The 20,932-nt window shown below is 45.6% G+C and overlaps 1 protein-coding gene across 7 annotated transcripts in view; it reads right to left on the bottom strand.

The window, feature by feature from the left end:
* The window catches only part of BAZ2A (bromodomain adjacent to zinc finger domain 2A), a 34,548-nt gene that overhangs the window by 7,879 nt on the left and 5,737 nt on the right, over window positions 1-20,932 (bottom strand). For 5 of the 7 annotated variants that reach the window (XM_019454799.2, XM_019454805.2, XM_019454801.2 and 2 more), the window contains 14 exons: window positions 11,156-11,293; window positions 8,987-9,580; window positions 7,921-8,106; window positions 7,104-7,322; window positions 6,172-6,672; window positions 5,974-6,034; window positions 4,564-4,672; window positions 4,296-4,397; window positions 3,926-4,136; window positions 2,532-2,632; window positions 2,138-2,203; window positions 1,720-1,953; window positions 1,318-1,572; window positions 724-938 (listed from right to left, as the gene is read on the bottom strand). In XM_019454799.2, coding sequence (XP_019310344.2) covers window positions 724-938; window positions 1,318-1,572; window positions 1,720-1,953; window positions 2,138-2,203; window positions 2,532-2,632; window positions 3,926-4,136; window positions 4,296-4,397; window positions 4,564-4,672; window positions 5,974-6,034; window positions 6,172-6,672; window positions 7,104-7,322; window positions 7,921-8,106; window positions 8,987-9,580; window positions 11,156-11,291 — 2,990 coding nt within the window. In that variant the 5' untranslated portion in view covers window positions 11,292-11,293. Of the gene's footprint in view, window positions 1-723; window positions 939-1,317; window positions 1,573-1,719; window positions 1,954-2,137; window positions 2,204-2,531; window positions 2,633-3,925; window positions 4,137-4,295; window positions 4,398-4,563; window positions 4,673-5,973; window positions 6,035-6,171; window positions 6,673-7,103; window positions 7,323-7,920; window positions 8,107-8,986; window positions 9,581-11,155; window positions 11,294-17,844; window positions 17,957-19,094; window positions 19,196-20,932 lie in introns of those variants that run through there. The other 2 variants (XM_019454800.2, XM_019454803.2) reach the window with 2 other exon arrangements.

The following is a 20,932-nucleotide window of genomic DNA, read 5'->3' as shown; positions in this document are numbered from 1 at the left end:
AACACAGAAAAGAAGGGAGACTCAAGGGTGAAGGGGCTGTAGCTGAACAGGAGTTTCATCCTAGAAGGGCACCTGGGTGGCTCAGTCAGTTAAGCTTCCACCTTTGGCTCAGGTCATGATCTCATGGTTTTTGAGTTTGGGCCCCACATGGAGCTTGCTGTCAGCGCAGAGCCTGCCTCTGATCCTCTGCCTCCCTCTCTTTCTGCCCCTCCCCTCCTCCCCGTTCGGAGGCTTTCTCAAAAATAAAAATAAACGTCGGGGCGCCTGGGTGGCTCAGTCGGTTAAGCGTCCGACTTCGGCTCAGGTCATGGTCTCACGGTCTGTGAGTTCGAGCCCCGCGTCGGGCTCTGTGCTGACAGCTCGGAGCCTGGAGCCTGCTTCCGATTCTTTGTCTCCCTCTCTCTCTGACCCTCCGCTGTTCATGCTCTGTCTCTCTCTCTCAAAAATAAATAAACATTAAAAAAAAATAAATAAATAAAAAATAAAATAAAAATACACGTTAAAAAAAAAAAGAAAAGAAAAAAGGAGTTTCATCCTACAGCCTAGGTTGGATAAAAGTCTTAGATTCTCCCTGGGAAGGTACGAAGATACAGTCCCAAGTTGCTCCAGCATCTCCAGAGCATGGCAGTGGATACACCCACCACACACTTCAGGATGGCTAAACTCCTCCCCTTCTCGTTCCCACCAAGGCATACAGTAACCTTCCCCACCCCAGCCCCTCACTTGATGATGAGCGTGGAACCGTTGAGCTCATGTACAAGGAAGGCCAGGACAGCAGCCTTCTGCTGGGGTGGCTGGGCCTGAAAAGGCTGGGTGCGCAGGCTATCACAGAGGGCTGGCTCCACTCCATACGCCATGAGGAAGCAGCGCAGGATCTCAGACACATTGTCTCTTGTCAGTGGGATCTCAGACACCTTCTCTCCCAAGATCTTTAAGGACTGTTTGGAGGAGAACAGAATAGGAGTTACAAGAAAAAGTGGAACAACACAAGTTGAGAGAATCTGGAATAAGAAAATACACTAGGAGACAACTATGAGGTGAGAAGAGGTAAAGAATGAAAGTTGCTAAGATGTGATGAGAAGACAAAGAAAAGGTACAAAAGGAGTAAAACTAAAGGAAAATAAAATAAGCCGAGGGAAGTCAGAAAGAAAAACAGAAGAGAAAATATAAGGAAAACAGAAATAAGAAGAAATCAGATCTCCCTTCACTTGCCCTCATTTAGGGAGGGGCTTTCATATGTTTAACTAAAAGAGAAAACAAAACTGAGACAAAGCCCTGGATCCCAGGCTCCCCAACCCATCTGGGAAAGGCCCTCACCTGACAGTAGGAAGGCAAGCCAGGATCATAGAGTGCAGCCTTCAGGAGCCGCACCAGCAGATCTTGCACCTCACCCAGGCTGTCGCCTTGACACAGGAGTCCCTCCTGTAGGACCCCCAGGCTGGGTACATCTTTGGCAGGGTCAAAGCCCAGCACCTTGCCGAAGCTATGCAGGAATTCCACGATGGTCAAGCAGTCTGAGAAGGCCCCACTGGGCAGGATCAGACCAGGGATGCGTGAGAAGTCAGGTAGAGGCTGTAAGGATAAAAGTGGTAGGGTTGTCAAACATAACTGAAGGCAACAGTCCGGATATCTAGGAAGTTCTTCCTTGAATGGAAATGTCTGCACAACTGGCCCTTCTAGAACCCAGAAACCCAGAACCTGTTACTGTCCCCTCACTACCTGATGGTCAGTCAGACACATATCCTCTGTGGGCTTCTTCATCTCCTCCAAGATCATCTGCTGCCTCTGCCGCTCCTCCAAGCGCCTCTGCATGGCCAGCGTTTTATCTGCTTTACAGGCTGACTTGCCTTTGGCCACTTCCTCCTTTTCCTTCACTTTTACCTTCTCTTTCTTCTCTCTCTTCACTTTCTCCTTCAGTTTTTCCTGCTTTGTCTTTACCTTCTCCTTCTCCACCTACTCACCCAAGGGAGAGAGGAACCAAGAGTTCCATAAAGATTCCAGTCACCACCCTTCCCTGGTCCCCATCCTCCCGACCTCAGAACCCACAAACATGGCTATAAAACAAGACCAACTCACACATGTCTTGCAAAATCAGTTTGGTGACTTCAAAGTTATACTTGTGTGTACATGCACCTACCTTGGGTTTCTTCTTAGCTTCCTTCTGCTTTAAGCTCTTGGTCTCTTGTTTCCGCTTGTTTCTGGCCTGTAAACCATAAGGGAAGTCATTTCTCCTCAAACTCTGAAAGCATCTCTGCTTGGGCTAGGATTCAAAAACAGACAAGGGTGCTGGGGAGGAGAGGTGAGAGATGGGATGAGGGGTTGGCAATGGATCAATTCTCTCACCCTGGAGTTACCCATGTGATTCTCGAACAAGCCCAATTTTCTAAATCAAGCCCCCCAAAATTCCAGGTAATGAAGGTATGCTGCTACATGAGGTGGGGAGGTGGCAAATGAGGGAGAAGGAAGAAGAGACAACAAAGCAGACTGTAGGAAAAGCTAACCCACTGTGTAATCTCTCTGATGTCCCTCACCTGCCCTTGGACAGTAGACTGACACTCTCCTCGTTGTACCTTCTGCTTCATCTTCTTCTTGATTTTAGTCATCTTTGCTTTATCCTCCTCATTCAGTGTTTCTGTGAGGGCAGAAAGAAAAATGAAGGGTGTGGCAGATAGAGCTCCAGCATTCAGAGTAGCACATGCCTGTCACAAAGCTGGCTTCCCAAGCAGCTCCCTGAAAAATCTAAAAGTTTGGTTTTTAGTACACATAAGAAAATGTTGGGGGCGGGGGAGGGGGGGGGGAATGTAGAAGAGACACTGGCTGTGGGGTAGCACAAAAAACTCAAATGGTATCTCCTGTCCAGAAGTCCCAGCCCCTAAAACAGGTGGGACTACTTTAGAAGGGGTCCTAGAAGCCCCAACAGAGTAGCTTTGTAGCCCATCTTTCTCCCAGGCTACCCAACAAGGGCAGCTACCCACACACTGATTTTAGAGCAGAGAAAGAAAACTGCCAGGGAAAGAGGGTCGTCTCCAAAGTTGGAGGCACCAATTAACAAAAAATGTGCCAGAAAGAAAGGGCTCAAGTAATGGACATCGCAGTAGAACTGGATCAACAGTGACATAACTATTGCTTATGTTCGGCTCTTATGCCTTACTCTACTAAAAAATACAAATTTCTTTGCTTTTGCAAGACTGCATATTGAAGTGGAATGCTGCAAACAATAGAATATTTTAGAATTGATGTTCTTGATAGCATAATACATATTCTATTCTGGCATGGACACACTACCAGCACCACAGCTATACAGCAGCCCTCCAAATTAGATAGACACTATCTGCAGATAAACCAGTATACACTTCTAGTAAAATGTGTCTTGCTCCAAGTCATGTGGTCAGAATGTGGCAGAGCTGGAACTCTGAAGAGGAGTCAGAAGACTTTTTTTCAAATTTTTTCAAATTCTTCACTCTACAGCAGGGTACATGCAATATTTATTGAAAAATTACACATATTACCTGTCTATCCACTAAAACAGCATGAATAATCTTTAGATTCAGATGTGAATTCTGAACCTCCATGATGGTGGCAATGAGTAAGGTAAAAGTGTACAACCCAAACCAATAAGCCAAGGAGCTAAAAGATGGCAAGAAAGGACATGGAAGCCCTCTCCTCTCCTATCAACATCTGGGGACTGCCCAAGGCTCCACTAGGATAAGCAATTCAAGAAGAAACTGGTTGTTAAAAAAGTACCACAAAAGCGCTGGGACCCTGGTGCTGCTTTCCAGGGAGGAGAAGGTGATTCAGAAGGTTCATTCTGTCCAGACAATTAATATCAGTCATGCTCCTGAGAAACCCAGGCATCAGCAAGTCCTTAACATTTCTAATACTTCACATAGCAAGCAGAATCCTAAAGTAAGAAACACCACTGTACCTTGGGCCTCCAGTTTCTTTAGGAGGCGGTTATCTGTCTTATTCAACAGCTCAGTGATTTTGACCTTCGGTGGCCGACCTCGTCCCCGTTTCACCTTGGGGACTTCCTTAGTCTTGGCCTTCTCAGTGTTTCGAGGTCGGCCCCGTTTCCCCGTAATTGCCTGAATCCTGGAAGGGATCTCCTCTGCTGAGAGCTGCACCCACTGCAAGCCCTAAGGTAACGAAGAAACCTGTTATAATGTGAGGGTGCAAGCCACCAGATCCTTGAATCATTCAATGCCCAGAACCTCCAAACCCCACAAGAGGAAGCTACAGCTTGTCCACCAACTCTTTCTCAGAGACAAAAGTGTATTTAACCCTGCAATGTGCACCTCTGGTGTGTCTCTCTCTTCAAAGAAATCTCCAACAGGCATACGGGGACTGAAACTGAAGTGCTCACGACGGACATTGTGTACCACGTTGCGGCTCAGGTACTAAAAGGAGAAGGAAAAGTGGCATTAATGAAGTCACAGCCCTATCATGCCTTGGTCCAGCAATAGCACAAGGATAAGCCAAAGAGCAGAAAATGCTAGCCTGTTGCCACTGGGCCCAAGAAAGGGGCCTGTGCTTCCCTTAAAAAACCCGTGAAAGCTACATTACCTTGATCACTTCTGGGAACTGTTTCATCCTCTTCCCACAGGGGCCATAATACCATGTCTCCCCCTGCCATCGGTGGCTACCCTTCTTGATGCGCACCTCTCTCCGCCACCTGCCAGAGAAGCACACGTGCCCTGCCGCCAGGTCACACCCCTACCCACACACAAGCCACCCCAGGAGCCAAGCCCACTGAGATGACCCTCCCTGCATCTGTCTCGCTAGAACTGCATGTAGACGCAAACAGCATGAGACACAAACTTGGCTGGAAAGCAGATCCACAAATCCCTCAGGGCCTTGGAGAAAAGTAACCCACCCAACTACGTGTGCCCAGAAAGACCTCCACTCCTGCCTTTACATAAAGTCAGTATAATGAGCAGCCAGGAACCCCCTCCCTGATGCCATTCATGGCAATGTCTGGGTTTCCAGCAAAGAGGAAGAAGACTTGAGGGAGTAAAGGCAGAAAAGACAGGTGGGGAGGCAAGCAGAAGAGTAAACTTGCTGCTGACTCCATGAAATGCCTTCACAGGCCAAGGTTTAGTGAGGAACTCTGTTCTGAGAAACAGATTATTCTAAGACTAAGCCCTATCTTTCTCTCAAAACATTAAGCAGAATTCTGGGACTCCTGGGTGGCTCAGTCAATTGGGCTTCCAACTTCAGCTCAGGTCATGATCTCACAGTTTGAGTTCGAGCCCTGCATCTGGCTCTGTGCTGACAGCTAAAACCTAGAGTCTGCTTCAGATTCTGTCTCTCCCTCTCTGTCCCTCCCCTGCTCGCACTGTGTGTGCCTGTCTCTCTCTCTCAAAAATATATATTAAAAAACAAATCAACCCTTTAAGCAGAACTCAGACTTGGTGACCACAAGTAGCCTAGAGGGGTGGGAGTGGAGAAGATCAGGAAGGCAGTTATTCTTATAAGTCCCTTGATGTCAACTGGCTTGCTCATTCTGGTCAAATACCATTCCTGCCCTTACCTCTCCAAAGAGCATTAAAAAAAAAATAAATAAATGAATGAATGAATGAATGAATGAATGAATAAATAATCAATCCCAATTTATCAGAACTCAGCCATTCCTCATTCACTGCTATCCCTTCTCTAAGCATATAAAACAAGTCAGCTAATTTGGATATCTGAGCTCTAGGGTCACCGGCGGACTTTGGAAAAGATAACAGCTGCAGCCCCTGGAGCAAAAAAAAAGTAGCCACTAGATGAGGGAAGAATAGGTGAGGGGAGGCAGATGCTGGGAGAAGAATAGCCTAAGAATGTCAGGCATTATCATTGCAGATAACTGTCCTTTAATCCATTCTTGTCTAGCCCATTCCTCTCCATCTCAGAAGAGATGACCTCTCTCCTTCTTCCTAGAGTCATTCGTTAAATTTGTCAAGGTCAACATATGGAACAAACTAGAGCATTTACCCATGCTGGAGGGGAAGACGAACTTCTTCTGGGGTAGCAATACGTCTCCTTAGGACATCACCTTGGGAGGAAGACAAGGAATATCGAGTTAAGAATTCAAGCAAAACAGGGAAGGCCAGCAGGGAAGGGCTAAATGTCACATAGGACAGAAACTTTTCTTGGAACTGGCTAGGAGTAAAACAGAATCTGGACACTCACCACTACCAGAAGTAGTGACTCCTTCTCCAGTGATTTCCTCCAGGTCGGCAGTGGTTTCAGGGAGGCTGCTGACATCTTTATCTGCCGGGGAGGCTGTTGGGAGGACAGCTGCTGGGGAAGCTGCAGGGGACACTTTTGGGGAGGTCACCGGGGAGGCCGTCAAGGAGACTTCTGAGGAGACTGGTGGAAGGGCTGCTGAGGAAGTTGGAGAGACAGCTGGGAATGCTGCTGGAGAGATGACTGGAGAAACTTCTGGGGAGACTGCTGGCGAAACTGCTGGGGAGACTTCTGGAGAGATTTCCAGGGAGGCTGCTGGCGAAACTGCCAGGGAGATTGCCGGGGAGGCTGTTGGTGGGGCTGCTGGTGAAGTTGCTGGATGGAGCTGAATAGTGGATGACTGGTCAGGGGCTGGCTGGGTCAGAGATGGTGGGAAGTCTGAAGACTGAGTCTCCATTTCTTCCTGTTCTGCATCACTACCATTGTTCAGGTCAAAGGTGTTATCTGGAATTGAAAGGGATAAGATGGATAAGAAAAAATAGTGTCCTACAAAGAAAGAGAATCTACTCAGTCAAACCTAGACTAAGCTAAACAGAATTACTTCCAGTGCTTTCCCCTGGGGTTGGAAAATGAGAAGTAGCCTCTGGCTATCCTCCCCAACCATTCATGAAGGTCAAAGAGCAAAGATGCTGCTGTCACTGTGTGAAGAAGTACCTTCTACCTGGAGCCAGTAAGGCCCCTGGCCTTTTTCCTCCTTTCCCACAAGTTCTTCTGGGTGAGGGCAGAAGTCAGAGTGTAACAGCCTATGCCTTTAGTCTATCCCATAGCCCCCTCAGCTCCCAGCAAGGCACCCACCCCTAAGACTATAACTATGGAACTGGTTCTCTCACCTTTTCCTGGGCCACAGACTCTCCGTCCTACCTCTCTTCACTTACCTTGCAGGACAGACTCCCCAAGGACAGGTGGAGAGGTGGGGCTGGCAAAGATAGAGGCTGAAGTTTGACTGTCATCTGCCAGGAGACTGAAGGCAGTGGCGTTATTGAGGGAAGGGCAATCAAGGGCAGAAATCACAGGGCTGTCCTCAAGAGGCAGCTTGTCCTCTGTACCCATCAGCTCCGTGTCATCTATACCATAGAGTCCTCCACTCACTGGCTCTTCAGGATGTGGAAAAATCAGAAAACAAGATTTAAGAAATACTGGTATTATATCCCAATTCTAGTTCCCATCTTTCTAATATTAAATTAAGGACGTATCACAGGTCTCTCCCTGAAACAGTAGTCACCAGACTTTAGGGATTGTAAAAGCTTGAAATAGAAATGAAGGGAAAAGCATTGACTCTGTATTAACCCACTCACCAACGGAAAATTCTAGCATCCATCACAAAATAGGCCTTTCTTATATTTCAGTGGGGTAAAAGGTAATTATTCACTGGCAACAGTTTCCTTTCTAGTTACTGAGAACTCAAATAGCCCAACTGTGTGGTAATAAGTCCTTATCCAGTGAATTATTACAGCTCAGGGCTCTTGGCCAAAAGGAACACTAGGAGAGAACCTGGGAAATGAACCAATTCAGCTCAGAGTGCAGTTGGCCCAGTCAGCCAGTGGCATGAACCTGTGGTTGGCCACAGGATTATCTGGAGGCCCCAATGCCCCAAATTCCTAAATACTTTCCCTGGTTTACTATCTCTTCTAGGTGACAGAGCTGGCTACCTTCTGCATGGACATATTGAATGGAGCCAGCCTCCAAGCCTACCCGGTGCCAGAGGGTTGAAGGGCTCCAGAGAGACTTCACTGAGGATTGGAGTGTCTTCCAGTTGATCAGGAAGATGTGAAGGATCATCTAAGCAGCTCACTGTGGGGTCAGGGACCAAGACTGAGACCTCTTGGTGTAATGATTCCACAGAAGGGACAGGGCCATTGTAGCCACACATCTTCAGTTCTAGGAAATCCCAGAGGAGGGCAAAAGTCAAAATCAGGGCCTTAAACTGGTTCATTCAGCTACAGTAGACAGCCAGTCTTTGCTAGAGGGATGTTCATTCTTTCAGTAATTAGGGGTACCAGTTTTATGTCGGATTCCCAATCATACCAAGATACTCTAGTGAGCAGTGCTAGTAAAATCCTATTGCAGGTAAAGAGAAGGGAGAAGAGAGTGGGGTCTGAGACAAGAACCCTGTCATGTTCTCAGCTATTTCCCCCATCTAGTGGGAACAGGTGGTAAACAGAGAAAATACCCTGTGATTTTACAGGGTGGTCACCCTTATATGTGGAATCAATAGCAAACTAAGCATTTATCTATTTTGAGGACAAAGATAAGAGGATTGTCACATGTACCAGTGCTAACAACAACAACAAGCAACAGGAAACTGAGTAAACAAGCAATGGTATGCTCTGCCTGTTTCTTCCCTCCTTCAGGTGTCAATCACTACTAGGGCTCAGCCCACTTTAGCAGCCCAGTCTGGCCTTGCCACAGCCAAGTCAAAATTGGCCTCAATGCCCCCTGCTAAAGCCCCAACCCCTTCCTATATTTTGGAAGAAGCCCTTCTTGATGCAGGGTGTCTGTTGGGGCTGTTTCAGGCTCGCCCACCTGCCCTCTCCAGGCCAGCAGCTCTGCATGAGCTTGAAATAATTTGCACTCCCACTCTCGAGCTGGTGCTGCTGCCACAAAAACACCAGCCACTTGGCTCTGCTAATCACCAACATGCAAATCAGCCTCCACTGCAGAGAGCTGGAAAGACAAGTTTTCCTCACCTCAAAAAGCCACTGCCCCCCACAGACCCCTTTTTCCTCTCCCAACCCAACTCACAGAGCCATAGTTATACCTGGCTGCTCTTCTTCCAGCTCCAGGCTGCCTACCAAGCCAGTGCCATTCTCTGCCACAACTGAAGTCAGCTCCTTTTCTGCCGCCTCATTGGGATGGATACCACTGCCTACCTCCTGGGAGGGTGCAAAGGTCTGGATGCTGGATCCCAACATAGGAGAAGTCTGTGGGGAGGTGAAAAAACTAGGGGGTCCATTGGGCATCACCTCAAAATTCTGGTCAGGAAAGGAATCATACAGTTCCTGTGAGTCGAAGTTAAGCCCCATGGGACTCTGGGTACCGTTGGCCCAGAACTCTTGGCTCCCAGCCCGAAGGTTAGTGTTGTGACTTGGGGATGAAGGTTGCCGGCTGCCCCCAAGGATGCCGTTGAGTGGGTATTGTCCCCCCGAGAACTGGGAGAGAAGGGGTGGGTCCTTGAGGTTGCTGCCAGGATTGGCAGATGGGTACTGTGAGTAGTTCCAGAGACAGTCGTAGGCCACGCTGGGGTGATGGAGGTGTGAGGTGCTGGAGGAGTGGGGAGCAGAGTTCAAAATCCCTGAAGTAGTAGTGTGAGATACAGTAGATAAGCCATTAACATTCACATCCCCATTCAAACCTGGCAGAGAAAGAGGAAAAAGGGTCAGTTACAGATATGTATGCAAGTAACTCTACCACCTCTACCAAAAGAACAGCACTGACTAGAAAAAGGGAAGGTGAAGGGGAGGGGGATTCCCCCTCCACTATATTTATAGCTTTTCAGTCTCCAGGGAACACCAAACCCAGATGCTCCTGGATGTAAGCTTAGCAACTGCTTCTGAGGCTGCTGAGTAGGGGGCTGGGGAGCTCTCCTGGCCTACCACAGGAGCGACCAGCAGAGAGCTGGCTGCTGCTGCTGCTCAGGGTTTTTTTATTTTTTTATATGAAGCTGCCTGCAGACTCCCTACAGTGACTTGCATTCTTCTCCACCCTCATTCCCTAGAGGAATTCTTCCCTTGGAAGTGGCATGACTGAATTCTCCAGGCCCCCCCTTACCCCAGAGCCTGTTTGGCCCCACAGTGGCACCAGAAGGGACAGCCTCCACCTCACTGGCACATGCAGATCCAGCACTTTGTGCTGGGCTAAGAATAGAATCTGCAGTCACCACAGCGGCAAGATCCCAACTCAGAAGGCTGGGCTTGGTCCCTCCCCATTGGAACTGGAGGGTAATATTGCAGGGGGGAAAAAAAAAAATCACTGCGTGACTAGTACTACAGACTTCAGTTCTCAACACCAATGGCCACCTCTAGACTGGAGGACAATTCAAATAAAAGGAACCAGATACTAAAGAAGCTGAGGGGGAGGAGGGTCCTCAGTGTAATAAAGGAGCTTCTATCCGCAACCCCCTTGTGGAGAACAGAAGGGAGAGGTGGTTAAGTATAAGCCTACAGCAGTATTTTTCTGCTGCAAGGAAGGAGGAAACCATTTGGGCTTCTCTCTGCTTCCAAGCATAAAGTACCTGAGACCCAGGCAAGATTAGAGAAGTACTTGGCACAGCTATGGTACAGAACAATTGATAAGCCAAATCCAGGAAAAGACCTGATCCTGGCAGCAACACTTCTGTCTGGAATTATAGACGTTTCTCTCTAGGGAACTAGGTAAGCATTTAAAACTTCCCTGTCCCTATCTTCAACTCTCAAGGACAGGGGTGGCACACACACTTCAAGCATCTGCCCTCTTCTTTGCTACACAAACTGAAAGGCAAATACATCCCAATCTTTACCCAATCCCTCCACCCCCAATCCTAGGGCTGGCTTCTCCAAGCTTTAAAAACAGCTTCTCAGAGGGCTGGACCTTTATCTCTCTCATGGGTCCACAAGTAGTTATCAGAAGCAGTAGCCACCTCACCATTCTGGCAGTAGCCAGGGAACAGGGCTGACAGAAGAGCAGGCTAAGATGAAAAAGCCAGGATGTTTTTCTAACCCTTTCCAACCTTAAGTCAAGACTAAGAGTATCACTTCATAAACCCCTAGAACTTGTTCTTAGAAACTTGCTTTCTCTCCAGCAGCTGAAGTTCTGAAGATTTACTTCCTCCCTCCCCACCTGGCAAGAAAAAGAGCTGTTGTGAGGTAGGGGAGCCAAATCTTATCCCATCAACCTGCTCTAAAGGAATGATGCCCACTCCCTCCCCAGGCCATGTGGCCCTCACACTCACTTTTCCCTTGCTGGGGGAAGTTCATGGGAGACCCGTTAGTGTAGAGGCCCTCCCCTGAGGAGGGAGAGGGTTTCAGTCCTGAGGCAGCAGGTGCAGGGGGAAGGCCAGTAAAGTTAAAATGGTCGTTTGCCTCCATTTCTGTAGGAGGGGAGAGAGAGGGGAAAAAAAAATACTGGCGGTTAAACAAGGTTATGTCACCTGGAATCTTCTAGAGGGAATGCCCCCTCCCCTCCATCTACTTACCCTTCTCCTACCTAAGTACTGGGGAGTGTGTAAGGGTACAGGTTGAAAGATGAGGTGGAGGAAATATACCCCTAACTGGACAATGACCGTACAGAAACAGTCTTTTAAAGTCAGACTCATAGAGATACAGAGTTAGTGAGAAAAACCAAGCTATAAGCCTGAAGGAATCTTTCCCTTGTGTGAATCATACTTCTTAAACTTCCAGTTTAGGTTATCCCTCTATGTTAGATATTAACCCTCTATTATAACATTTTAACCTTCTCCATCCTTTTTTTTTTTTTTCTTTTCCCCTCAAGGTAAGGCCAGAGTCCCATTCCCAGGGACCACAGAAGGTTCTCAAAGCCATCTTTTTGATAGGAAGCCATGGAGATGGGGGTTGTTGGCAGAAAAAGCATTTGATACATTTGCTGCTTTATTATTATACTTGAGTTAAATAATTTCCATGTTATCCTATCCACAGCCCTAAACATCTGAAGAAGATAGTATAGTACCTTAGCAAAGGAATATGGAAGGAATATATTTTAGGAAAGGGGACCATAATAGCAAAACTCAAATCGTCCAGCAACACTTCTACTCCTTTTTCATGGTTTTCTAAGAACATAGCTCAGAAAAATGTCAGAGGTGGAAAACTGATTAAAGAGGGTGTCCAAAGGAATATTGGTCTGTTATACCTATATGGTTACTTCCTAATGTTTTAGTTTTGTGGCTTAAATGTAAAGGGTGACAGAGAGAATAGCTGGACATCTTACATTTATAAAGGGTGGTGGCTCATTTGGGGGGCAGTATGGTTAAAAAGCTCTTCACCTTGTCCTGAATATGAGGTGATATACTACTAAGAAGAAGAAGTAGTAAAGCCCTTGGTCAGAATATATTTAACTTTGACAGAGCAAAGATAAGAGGAAAGAAAAGATGCAGAAGCCAGAATTATTGTAAAAGTCTGATACATCAATCAGATACCTATGATGTAGTAGTGCATATTAATTTGATATGAAAGAAACATGATCGGGGCGCCTGGGTGGCTCAGTCGGTTAAGCGTCCGACTTCAGCTCAGGTCATGATCTCACAGTTCGTGAGTTCAAGCCCCGCGTCAGGCTCTGTGCTGACAGCTCAGAACCTGGAGCCTGTTTCAGATTCTGTGTCTCCCTCTCTCTCTCTGACCCTCCACCGTTCATGCTCTGTCTCTGTCTCAAAAATAAATAAACGTTAAAAATAATAATAATAAAAAATAAAAAGAAACATGATCTGTCTTAATACAGAAAAAGCAACTCCTTGGGTTACTATGTTTTTAAAAAGGGCAGAAGAATTCAGGTAGAAAAATCTATTTATTTACTTATATTTTTAATAATGTTTTTTAAAGTTTATTTATTTCCAGAGGGAGAGAGAACACAGGCGCACATGTGAATGGGGAAGGGGCAGAGAGAGAGGGAGACAGAGAATCCCAAGCAGGCTCCGAGCTGGAACCCATGAACCACCAAGATCATGACCAGAGCCAAAAGTAAGAGTGGGACACTTAACCCACTGAACCACCAGGTGCAAGGTAGAAAGATTTCTTTATCAAGCTCCCAAGATGAGGCAATAAGCAAATCTAGATGACATTTTAAATAACCTCTTTTTAAAAAGAATCAGAAGTAAAACTTTTTAAAGAATTAAAAACATATATGACCATATGACCACTGCCCAAGGTTTGGAAAAATCATGTTTTTAAATACGCTAGATAACGCAAATTAGACACCATTAGGTGTTCTAAGCATGAACTGTATTTATGACATGATAGCTAGAAGATTTTCCAGGCTAAATACCCTAATTGTCCCTACCTTTATCAATTTTAACTGAAATTAAATAAAAATAAAATAAAAGCAATCTGTATTTTGTTGATATAAGAGGAAAAGTTTTTAGGATTGATCTGCTTCCCATCTTCACTCTAAAATAAGCAACAGACCTAAACCTGCTGTGCGTCAAAGAAACTGGGTCTTATAGAGAAAAGACCTCAGGATCCCCCAGGATTTCCCTACAATTTAAAAAGGGCCACTCCTCAGTAATGAGGGATCTGAAAAATAAGCATCATGAGATTAGTGATCCTTCTGAAATGAAAGGAGGAAAGTTCATTCCCTAATCTTCTAGGTTAGGTTAGGTTCCTTCCAAAGCTTACATCACAGAGCAAAGAGGACATGCAGTAATTCATTTCGGAAGTCCTAGAAATGCTATTCCTGGAGAGCCAATCTCATTGGATCCCCACTTCTTTCCTCCCCCAGTTTTATGCATAGCCCTACCCCCCATGGTGTGTGTGTGACATATACACACCTTCTCTCCTATGTACACCAAAGGATATGCTTCCACTCAATGATAGGCCACAGTTCATTTTTCCAATTTCTATTTGAATCTGTGAGGAAACTAGTGACCTTCTCCTCTCTGCTACTCTGGGAGAGCACAGCATTTCCGGTCTCATAAATTACATACTAATAAGAATAAATGGATGGCTCACAGAAATCAGATAAGTAAAAGGAATGGGAAGTTATCTAGTGCCTGAGGTCTGTTTCCCCACTAGCCTCCACTGAAGGGTCATCAGGACCACAATCGCTTCATTTACAGGAAGATTCCTAGAAATATAAAATACTCTTTGTGCTGTGCAGTGAAAATAGCACAACATAGTGGGCTCTACATTCAAATCCCAACTCTACTACTATTAGCTGTGTGACCCTGGGCAAGTTACTTAATGTTGCTGAGCCTTAGTTTCAGGATTACTAAAAATTTTAGTACTCACCTCCATGGCTTGTGAGGATAAAAAGATAACCAGCCCCAAAGATCAAAATATAAATATAATTTGAAACCATTACCAGTACTATAAAACTAGGGGTAATCCTTCCAGTCAGACTTCTTTACCCTTGACTCTTGATTTCAGATGTCACTTACCTACGGGATCATACTATAGGAATGCAAAAATGTGGACAGCAATAAAGCCAGGGTTATTTCATTTCAACCTTCCTACCCAAGATGCTTTTCACAATAATGCCTGAAGGTAAATTATGCCCTCCCATCTATACTCTCCCTCCTACTAAGGAGAACAGGTAAAGCAAAGGAGAGTCTCTCCCTTTGAACTAATAGGATTTTGGCCAAATGAAAAAAGAAATCAGCACCCAACCCCCAGAATAGCAGACAGCTCTCATGACCAGGAAGTACAATCAGGCCAGCACCCAGCCCAGTCCCAGGAGTATGTAAATGGATCTCTTAAGAGACTCTATGCTTCATTTTTAAGAATTAAGGGACATTGCTCCTTATGCTTGAAGCAGTAAAGCCCTTGCCACACAGCCAAATAAGGCTGCTTTTTAACTGTTTTCCTCAGTCCCAATTGAAGAGCTACTTACCCTGTGGATCTGTGACATGATTTTAACACAAAAAGGCTGACAATGCACAAAATGTTGAAATACAGATTATAGATTTCAACACTGTTGCAGGTGCCCTGACCAATTCTAACACCCAGACTTCTGAGGCTACCCCCAGAAAGACAACACACATTAACCATCCAGCCTGATACTTTGGCAGTAGCTGCAGCTTTTTGGTTCATTCTTCCTATATAGTATACCAAAGTTCCACAGAGAGGTTCCTAAATGGGGGGGGGGGGGGGGGGGGGCAGTCAGGGGAGTAGGGAGGGTAGGAGGGAAGAGGTAGGAAGAGATTTCAAATGTTTTCTTTTTATTAAACAGGAAATGCAAATTTTACTGTATAGTAAATAAATCATACCGCTATCTTTTGGCTCCATAATTGTGAATGTTACAAAGGATATTTGTCAACTCTACTCATCTCTGGATTCACCTACCATACCCTAATAAGTGGTTCCTAACCAGGGGTGATTTTGCCTCTGGAGACATTTAGAATTGTTGTTGAAAAGTATATACTACTGGCATCTAGTAAGCAGAAGCTAGAGATGTTTCTAATGATCCTGCAATACACAAGACAGCCCACACACAACAAAGAATCTTCTGGTTCAAGAGATAATTTGTGCCAAGGGTGAAAAATCTTGTTCTAATACAAAAACTGCCCCATTCCCCAACTCCTGTCCCACACCCTGAGGGATTACTTTTATATCTAAAAATCCCTTCCCTGGCTAAATTGTTCTCCTCCACTAATTCAGAGTGCAAAGTGCCAACCCATGCCTTCTTCTCTAGTAAAGGACAGCCCATTCTGACAGCCCTGGTAACAATCTTCCCTTGGAACTCTGACTCAGACTACAGCATGTACAGACTGAGGCTCATTCTCTCAAAATGTGGTTTCTTTAACCCCTTTCATAGTCAGGGCAGTGAGGCAGGAGAATGATGAAAGAAGACTATATATACTAAGGGGGGCTACTCAAAGACAATTGCTATGTCTAGGCTGCTCAGGAGAACACAAAGATGACTGTTCTCTGTCCTTATTTCTTCCAAACTATGTAGGTTTTACGGCATCAATTGGATATTATGTTTTACCATTGTATGTCCAGCACCTAATTTAGAGCTAAGTACATAAAAGAACCAAAAGAAATATTTGTTGAATGCACAGATTACACAAATGAATGAATAAATCTATCTTTTATGCCACTGCCAGCTTACTCATCTAATAAAGGCTGTAGTTTTTGTTCAGAGAACCCAAAAATTAATTCTTCACAGAGGTAACAATTTCTAGAAGAGAGGTCCCATACTTTGACATATTTTACACAGCTATCCCCTACAGAAAATAAGGCCTGGAAACAGGAAAGTAGTGAGAATGTACAGAGGCAATAAATTTGAGTTCTAAATTAGTAAAATGTTTTGCTTGATTTAACTGAACACTCAAGTTACATAGTAGGTTTTAAAATATTTGTTGACTCAGGACACCTGGGTGGCTCAGTCAGTTAACTGTCCGACTTTGGCTCAGGTCATGATCTCATGGTTCATGGGTTCGAGCCCCATGTCGGGCTCTGTGCTAACGGCACAGAGCCTTGAGCCTGCTTCATATTCTGTGTCTCCCTCTCTCTGCCCCTCCCCTGTTCACATTCTCTCTCAAAAATAAATAAACATTAAAATATTTGTTGACTGAATAAAGGAACAATATAATCATCTGGATAGGTTTTCTGCCACAGTTCTCTCTGGTCACTCCACTGTCAGAGAAATGGAAGTGTGTCTGAAATTGCAGGACAGTAAAAGTCACATTCCAGAGGTTGTAACAAGGTTATTTCCCTCTTTCAGCCCTAAGCGTTTCTCAGAATTTCAGCTCTAACAGTTAAGGACTTGGCCTTTTCCTTCAAGAAGACATCCCCTTCCCAAAAAAACCTGAACTGAGCAGGCAGGTTAAGGATCCTGTTTAGTGGGATAGGTCATGAAGAATCTAATCTCAGGAGACCAAAAGTAGTGAGACCACCGTTCTCTTAAGTACCCTCATGTTTTAGTTTTTTGATGAATTTTTTGGTAAAGTTGGATTATCCTTTTAGTCCATAAAATGCCCTCTTAATTATTCTCGATAACTAGGAAATGGACAAAGCACTGAATAACACAGTAACACAATGCTACTTTTACTGCCAGGACCCAATCTAAGAACCATCTGCAGAGTTCTTCAAAGACAGGTTTTCTATTTTGCAGGATTTCATAATTTCAAAATTATTCAGACTGACAAGCTGGTAAAGAAAAATAAATAAAGTCCTTCTGGGGGCACCTGGCTAGCTCAGTCAGTAGAGCATGCAACTCTTGATCTCCAAGTCCTGAATTTGAGCCCCATGTTGAGCACAGAGATTAAAGAGCGCCTTCTGAGCGCCTGGGTGGTTCAGTCAGTTAAGTGTCCAACTTCGGCTCAGGTCATGATCTCCAGATTCGTGGCTTCGAGCTCCACGTTGGGCTCTGTGCTGACAGCCCAGGCCTGGAGCCTACTTCAGATTCTGTGTCTCCCTCTCTCTCTGCCCCCTCCCATGCTCATGTATGCGCGTTCTCTCTCGCGCGCTCTCAAAAATAAATAAATAAATACATACATAAATAGTCCTTCTGACCCATGTGCAACAATGCTGATTAAGTATTAATCTTGGCCTATGGGGTATATGAAGACATCCATATCCCAAGAAAAAATTAGGAAGATTATTTGCCCCAGGAAATACCTCCTAAGTTTTATACTTCATTCTAAGACATAAAAACTTCAGCATTATTGCCTTACTGTACATATCAGATACAAGGTCAAACATCATACTAGTTATTGGACTAACTCCTATGCTATTTTAACAGCGAGAGAATATTATTATATAGCAGGGGTGCCTGGGTGGCTTAGTCTGTTAAGCGTCCAACTTCAGCTCAGGTCATGATCTCATGGTCTGTGGGTTCCAGCACCCCATCGAACTCTCTTCTGTGAGCACAGAGCCTGCTTCAGATCCTCTGTTCCCCCCTACCCCTCCCCCACTTGTTCTCTAAATAAATAAAGCTTAAAAAAAAAAAAAAGAATATAACATAGCAAACCTCTTCAAAGGTAATAAGAAAGGTCAACAGCAGCAAGACACAGTAACCGTAACAAGCTTTGCTTCTCTCTTGGCAACCCCTGATTCCAGAACCACCAAGAGGGCAAGATGAGCCTTTCCACACATTCTAGATTTCTGACTGGCTTTGATGTTAGCGCACACAGTTCTCTCTATTCCTCAAATTTCCTTTAGGAAGGAAATACAGACAAGAAGCAGTCAATATTAAGAAATCCACTGCTCTGATAGAAAAATGCATCCATTTTACAAGAAGGACATGGAGGGGCACCTGGGTGGCTCAGTCAGTTAAGCATCAGACTTCAGCTCAGGTCATGATCTCACGGTCCGTGAGTTCGAGCCCTGCGTGGGGCTCTGTGCTGACAGCTCGGAGCCTGGAGCCTGTTTCGGATTCTGTGTCTCCCTCTCTCTCTGACCCTCCCCTGTTCATGCTCTGTCTCTGTCTCAAAAATAAATAAATGTTTAAAAAAAAATTTTTAAGAAGGACATGGAAAGGTCTGCTTCAGTCAGCTAATTAATCATGTATCAAATGAATTAAAATCTACGGTTTCCTTTAAAGAGTCCATTGAAAAAAAGGTGGTCTTTTCCCTTCCTTCACTTTTTAACCCCTAACAAGGAAAATCAATTTACTACTATTCTGTCAGGTCCCAACTTAGGTAAAAAAAAAAGGTTGAAGAAAGGGGAACTTAAAATCAGCATCAAATCCACCCTATCAAAAGCAACTCAAAAGAACCAACGAGTCAAAGAGAGGGGCAAGAAAAAAGGACAATGACACCGGACTTGTTATTATTTCCATAATATCAACCCCAAAATCTCCACTGAACACAGCAATGATACTATCTTAACAGTGATGCTGCTGCTGTCACATAACCATATATCCATTCTTATCCTGGACCTCTAACAGTTCAGGTGGGAGGTTTGTGACTGGAAAATACTGAAAAGATTCTTTAAAAAAAAAATTTTTTTAATGCTTATTTTTGAGAGAGAGAGAGACTGAATGTGAGTGGAGGAGGGGCAGAGAGAGAGAGGGAGACAGAATTGAAACAGGCAGGTTCTGAACTGTGAGCACAGAGCCCAACGTGGGGCTTGAACTCAGGAACAGAAAGATCATGACCCAGGCCGAAGACTGACGCTCAACGGACTGAGCCACCCAGGCACCCCTGAAAAAATTATTTAAATGCCAGTCTTAAACATTAAACAGTTTTTAGGATAGTCCAAACGATCTTAAAATCTCACCTCTCAAAACGTAAAATCCTGTCACCAACTCCTCTCAAACCAAACCCAGCATCTAACAAAGTGCCTCAGGACATAGTACACACAGTCCATCACTATATGCTATAGTTGAAATCTTCTGCAGTTATCTGGGGGGAGAAAAAGAAAACCTGGACGCATGATTTTGTGCAGAACAAAGGAAAAGCTTACCACTCTCTAAGAAGTGAGAAGATAGAAGGTGTCTTTTATGTACTAAAGAGTAAGTCATATGACAGCTAACTCTCCTTATTAGTTGGTTCTGCTTATTAAAAAGGTACACCCTCCAGTACCCTACATCAACTAACAGGCTTCCCATAGGGACTTAGGCTAGAATCACCAGTGAGAAACAAGTCCACCACCTGCACTCTGCAAATCAGTACCTATCCCAACACATAATAAATTCCATGCTCAGAGTCTACCCTTTGTCACCTCACAAGCTCACTTGACAAGGTGCTCTGCAATACAGAAAGTTATACTTAAAAATATATTAAGCAGGACCCTAAAAAGCCACTCTCATGCCACAAAAGATTCCAAATCTTCCTGGCAGCTTTCCATGCTGAGAGAATTTGCATCACTTGTATTGAAAGTGCAGCAGGGCTGGTGGATGACTAAGTTTGCTTCTCGATGACCTCTAGCTCAAGGAAAAAAAGAATCCAGACAGGGAGGCAGAGATGCTCTGGAGGGGGGTGTGGGGGTACGGATGGGGATTCTGTGAGTCAACTGCAGTGACTACACTTCCAGTTGACAAATTAACTTTACAAAAAAAAAAAAAAAAAAGAAAGAAAGAAAGAAAAAGTCAAACGAAAGGACTCTAAGACCACATTGTTGGCAGGATCCAAGCTTGCCCAGAAGGCCTCAGAAAATGAAACCAAATCTGATTAAAATGGACATTTCAAAACAACGAGACGCAGCAGCAAACGCACAGCTGCCATTTCCCGGCCACTTCCTGCGGGAGGCTTGGGGGAGGGGCTGTTTGTGTACAGATGGAGGTGGAAGCCACCCCCCTCATCTCCCCCCCCCCCCGCCCCCCCAAGGACGCACATCTCGCACTCCAATAAATCCTACAAAGGATGTCTGCTATAGGCATTTCCTTTCCTCTGAAAATTGGGAACATTAGGAAAGAAAGGGATGATACAGGGTCATCTTTTCTGTCACGGAAATGGGGATCCCCTTAGTGAGGGATCCCCTTCCAAGGGGGATCCCTCTTTATTCTTCCCTTCAGCCCCTAAAAGCCGAGCTCAAATGCAGACGTCTCAGCATCAGCCCTGTGAACCCCCATCCCCGGAGGGGGAGACTCCCGGGACTCGAGGGCCCCAAGCCAAGCACAGCACCACTCCAGCAAGGCCCTCTCCTGCTCGCCACGCTCAAGAGAACCTGCGCCGCTCAGTGAGGGAGACACCCTGAGACCACTCGAACCCCTTTCCACCCTCCACTTGCCGCTGCCAAAACGCCCCAATCCCCACAGAGTGTTTAACCCGCCCAGGGAACCCCCTCACCCACCCTTCGCACTCGTGCAGTCCCCACCCCCACCCAAGGAGGTGGAGCCCCTCCCGGGGATTCCATCCGAGTCCCCCACAGGAGTCATCTCCACCAGCCAGGCGGCTTCTCCGCCTCCTCGTCGTCGTCGCTGCGGCCGTCGCCGGGAGCCTCCATAGCTCCTCCCGCCCCCGCCCGGGTCTTCAGCAGCCCCAGCAGCCCCCTTCTCCTCCAAGCCCCTTGGGCAGAGAGACTCCCGCCCGGGGCTGGGTCCTAACTGGAAATAAGCTCAAGTCAGCTTCTCGCCCAAGGCGAGGCTCTAGGCAGCACTAGAGCCTCTCTTCCCT

Source organism: Panthera pardus, unplaced genomic scaffold (genome assembly GCF_024362965.1).
Source record: "Panthera pardus isolate Hobbes unplaced genomic scaffold, ASM2436296v1 HiC_scaffold_6, whole genome shotgun sequence".
Taxonomy (NCBI): domain Eukaryota; kingdom Metazoa; phylum Chordata; class Mammalia; order Carnivora; family Felidae; genus Panthera; species Panthera pardus.
Note: the sequence above shows the minus strand (reverse complement) of the source record. Positions and strands in the feature narration are given on the sequence as shown.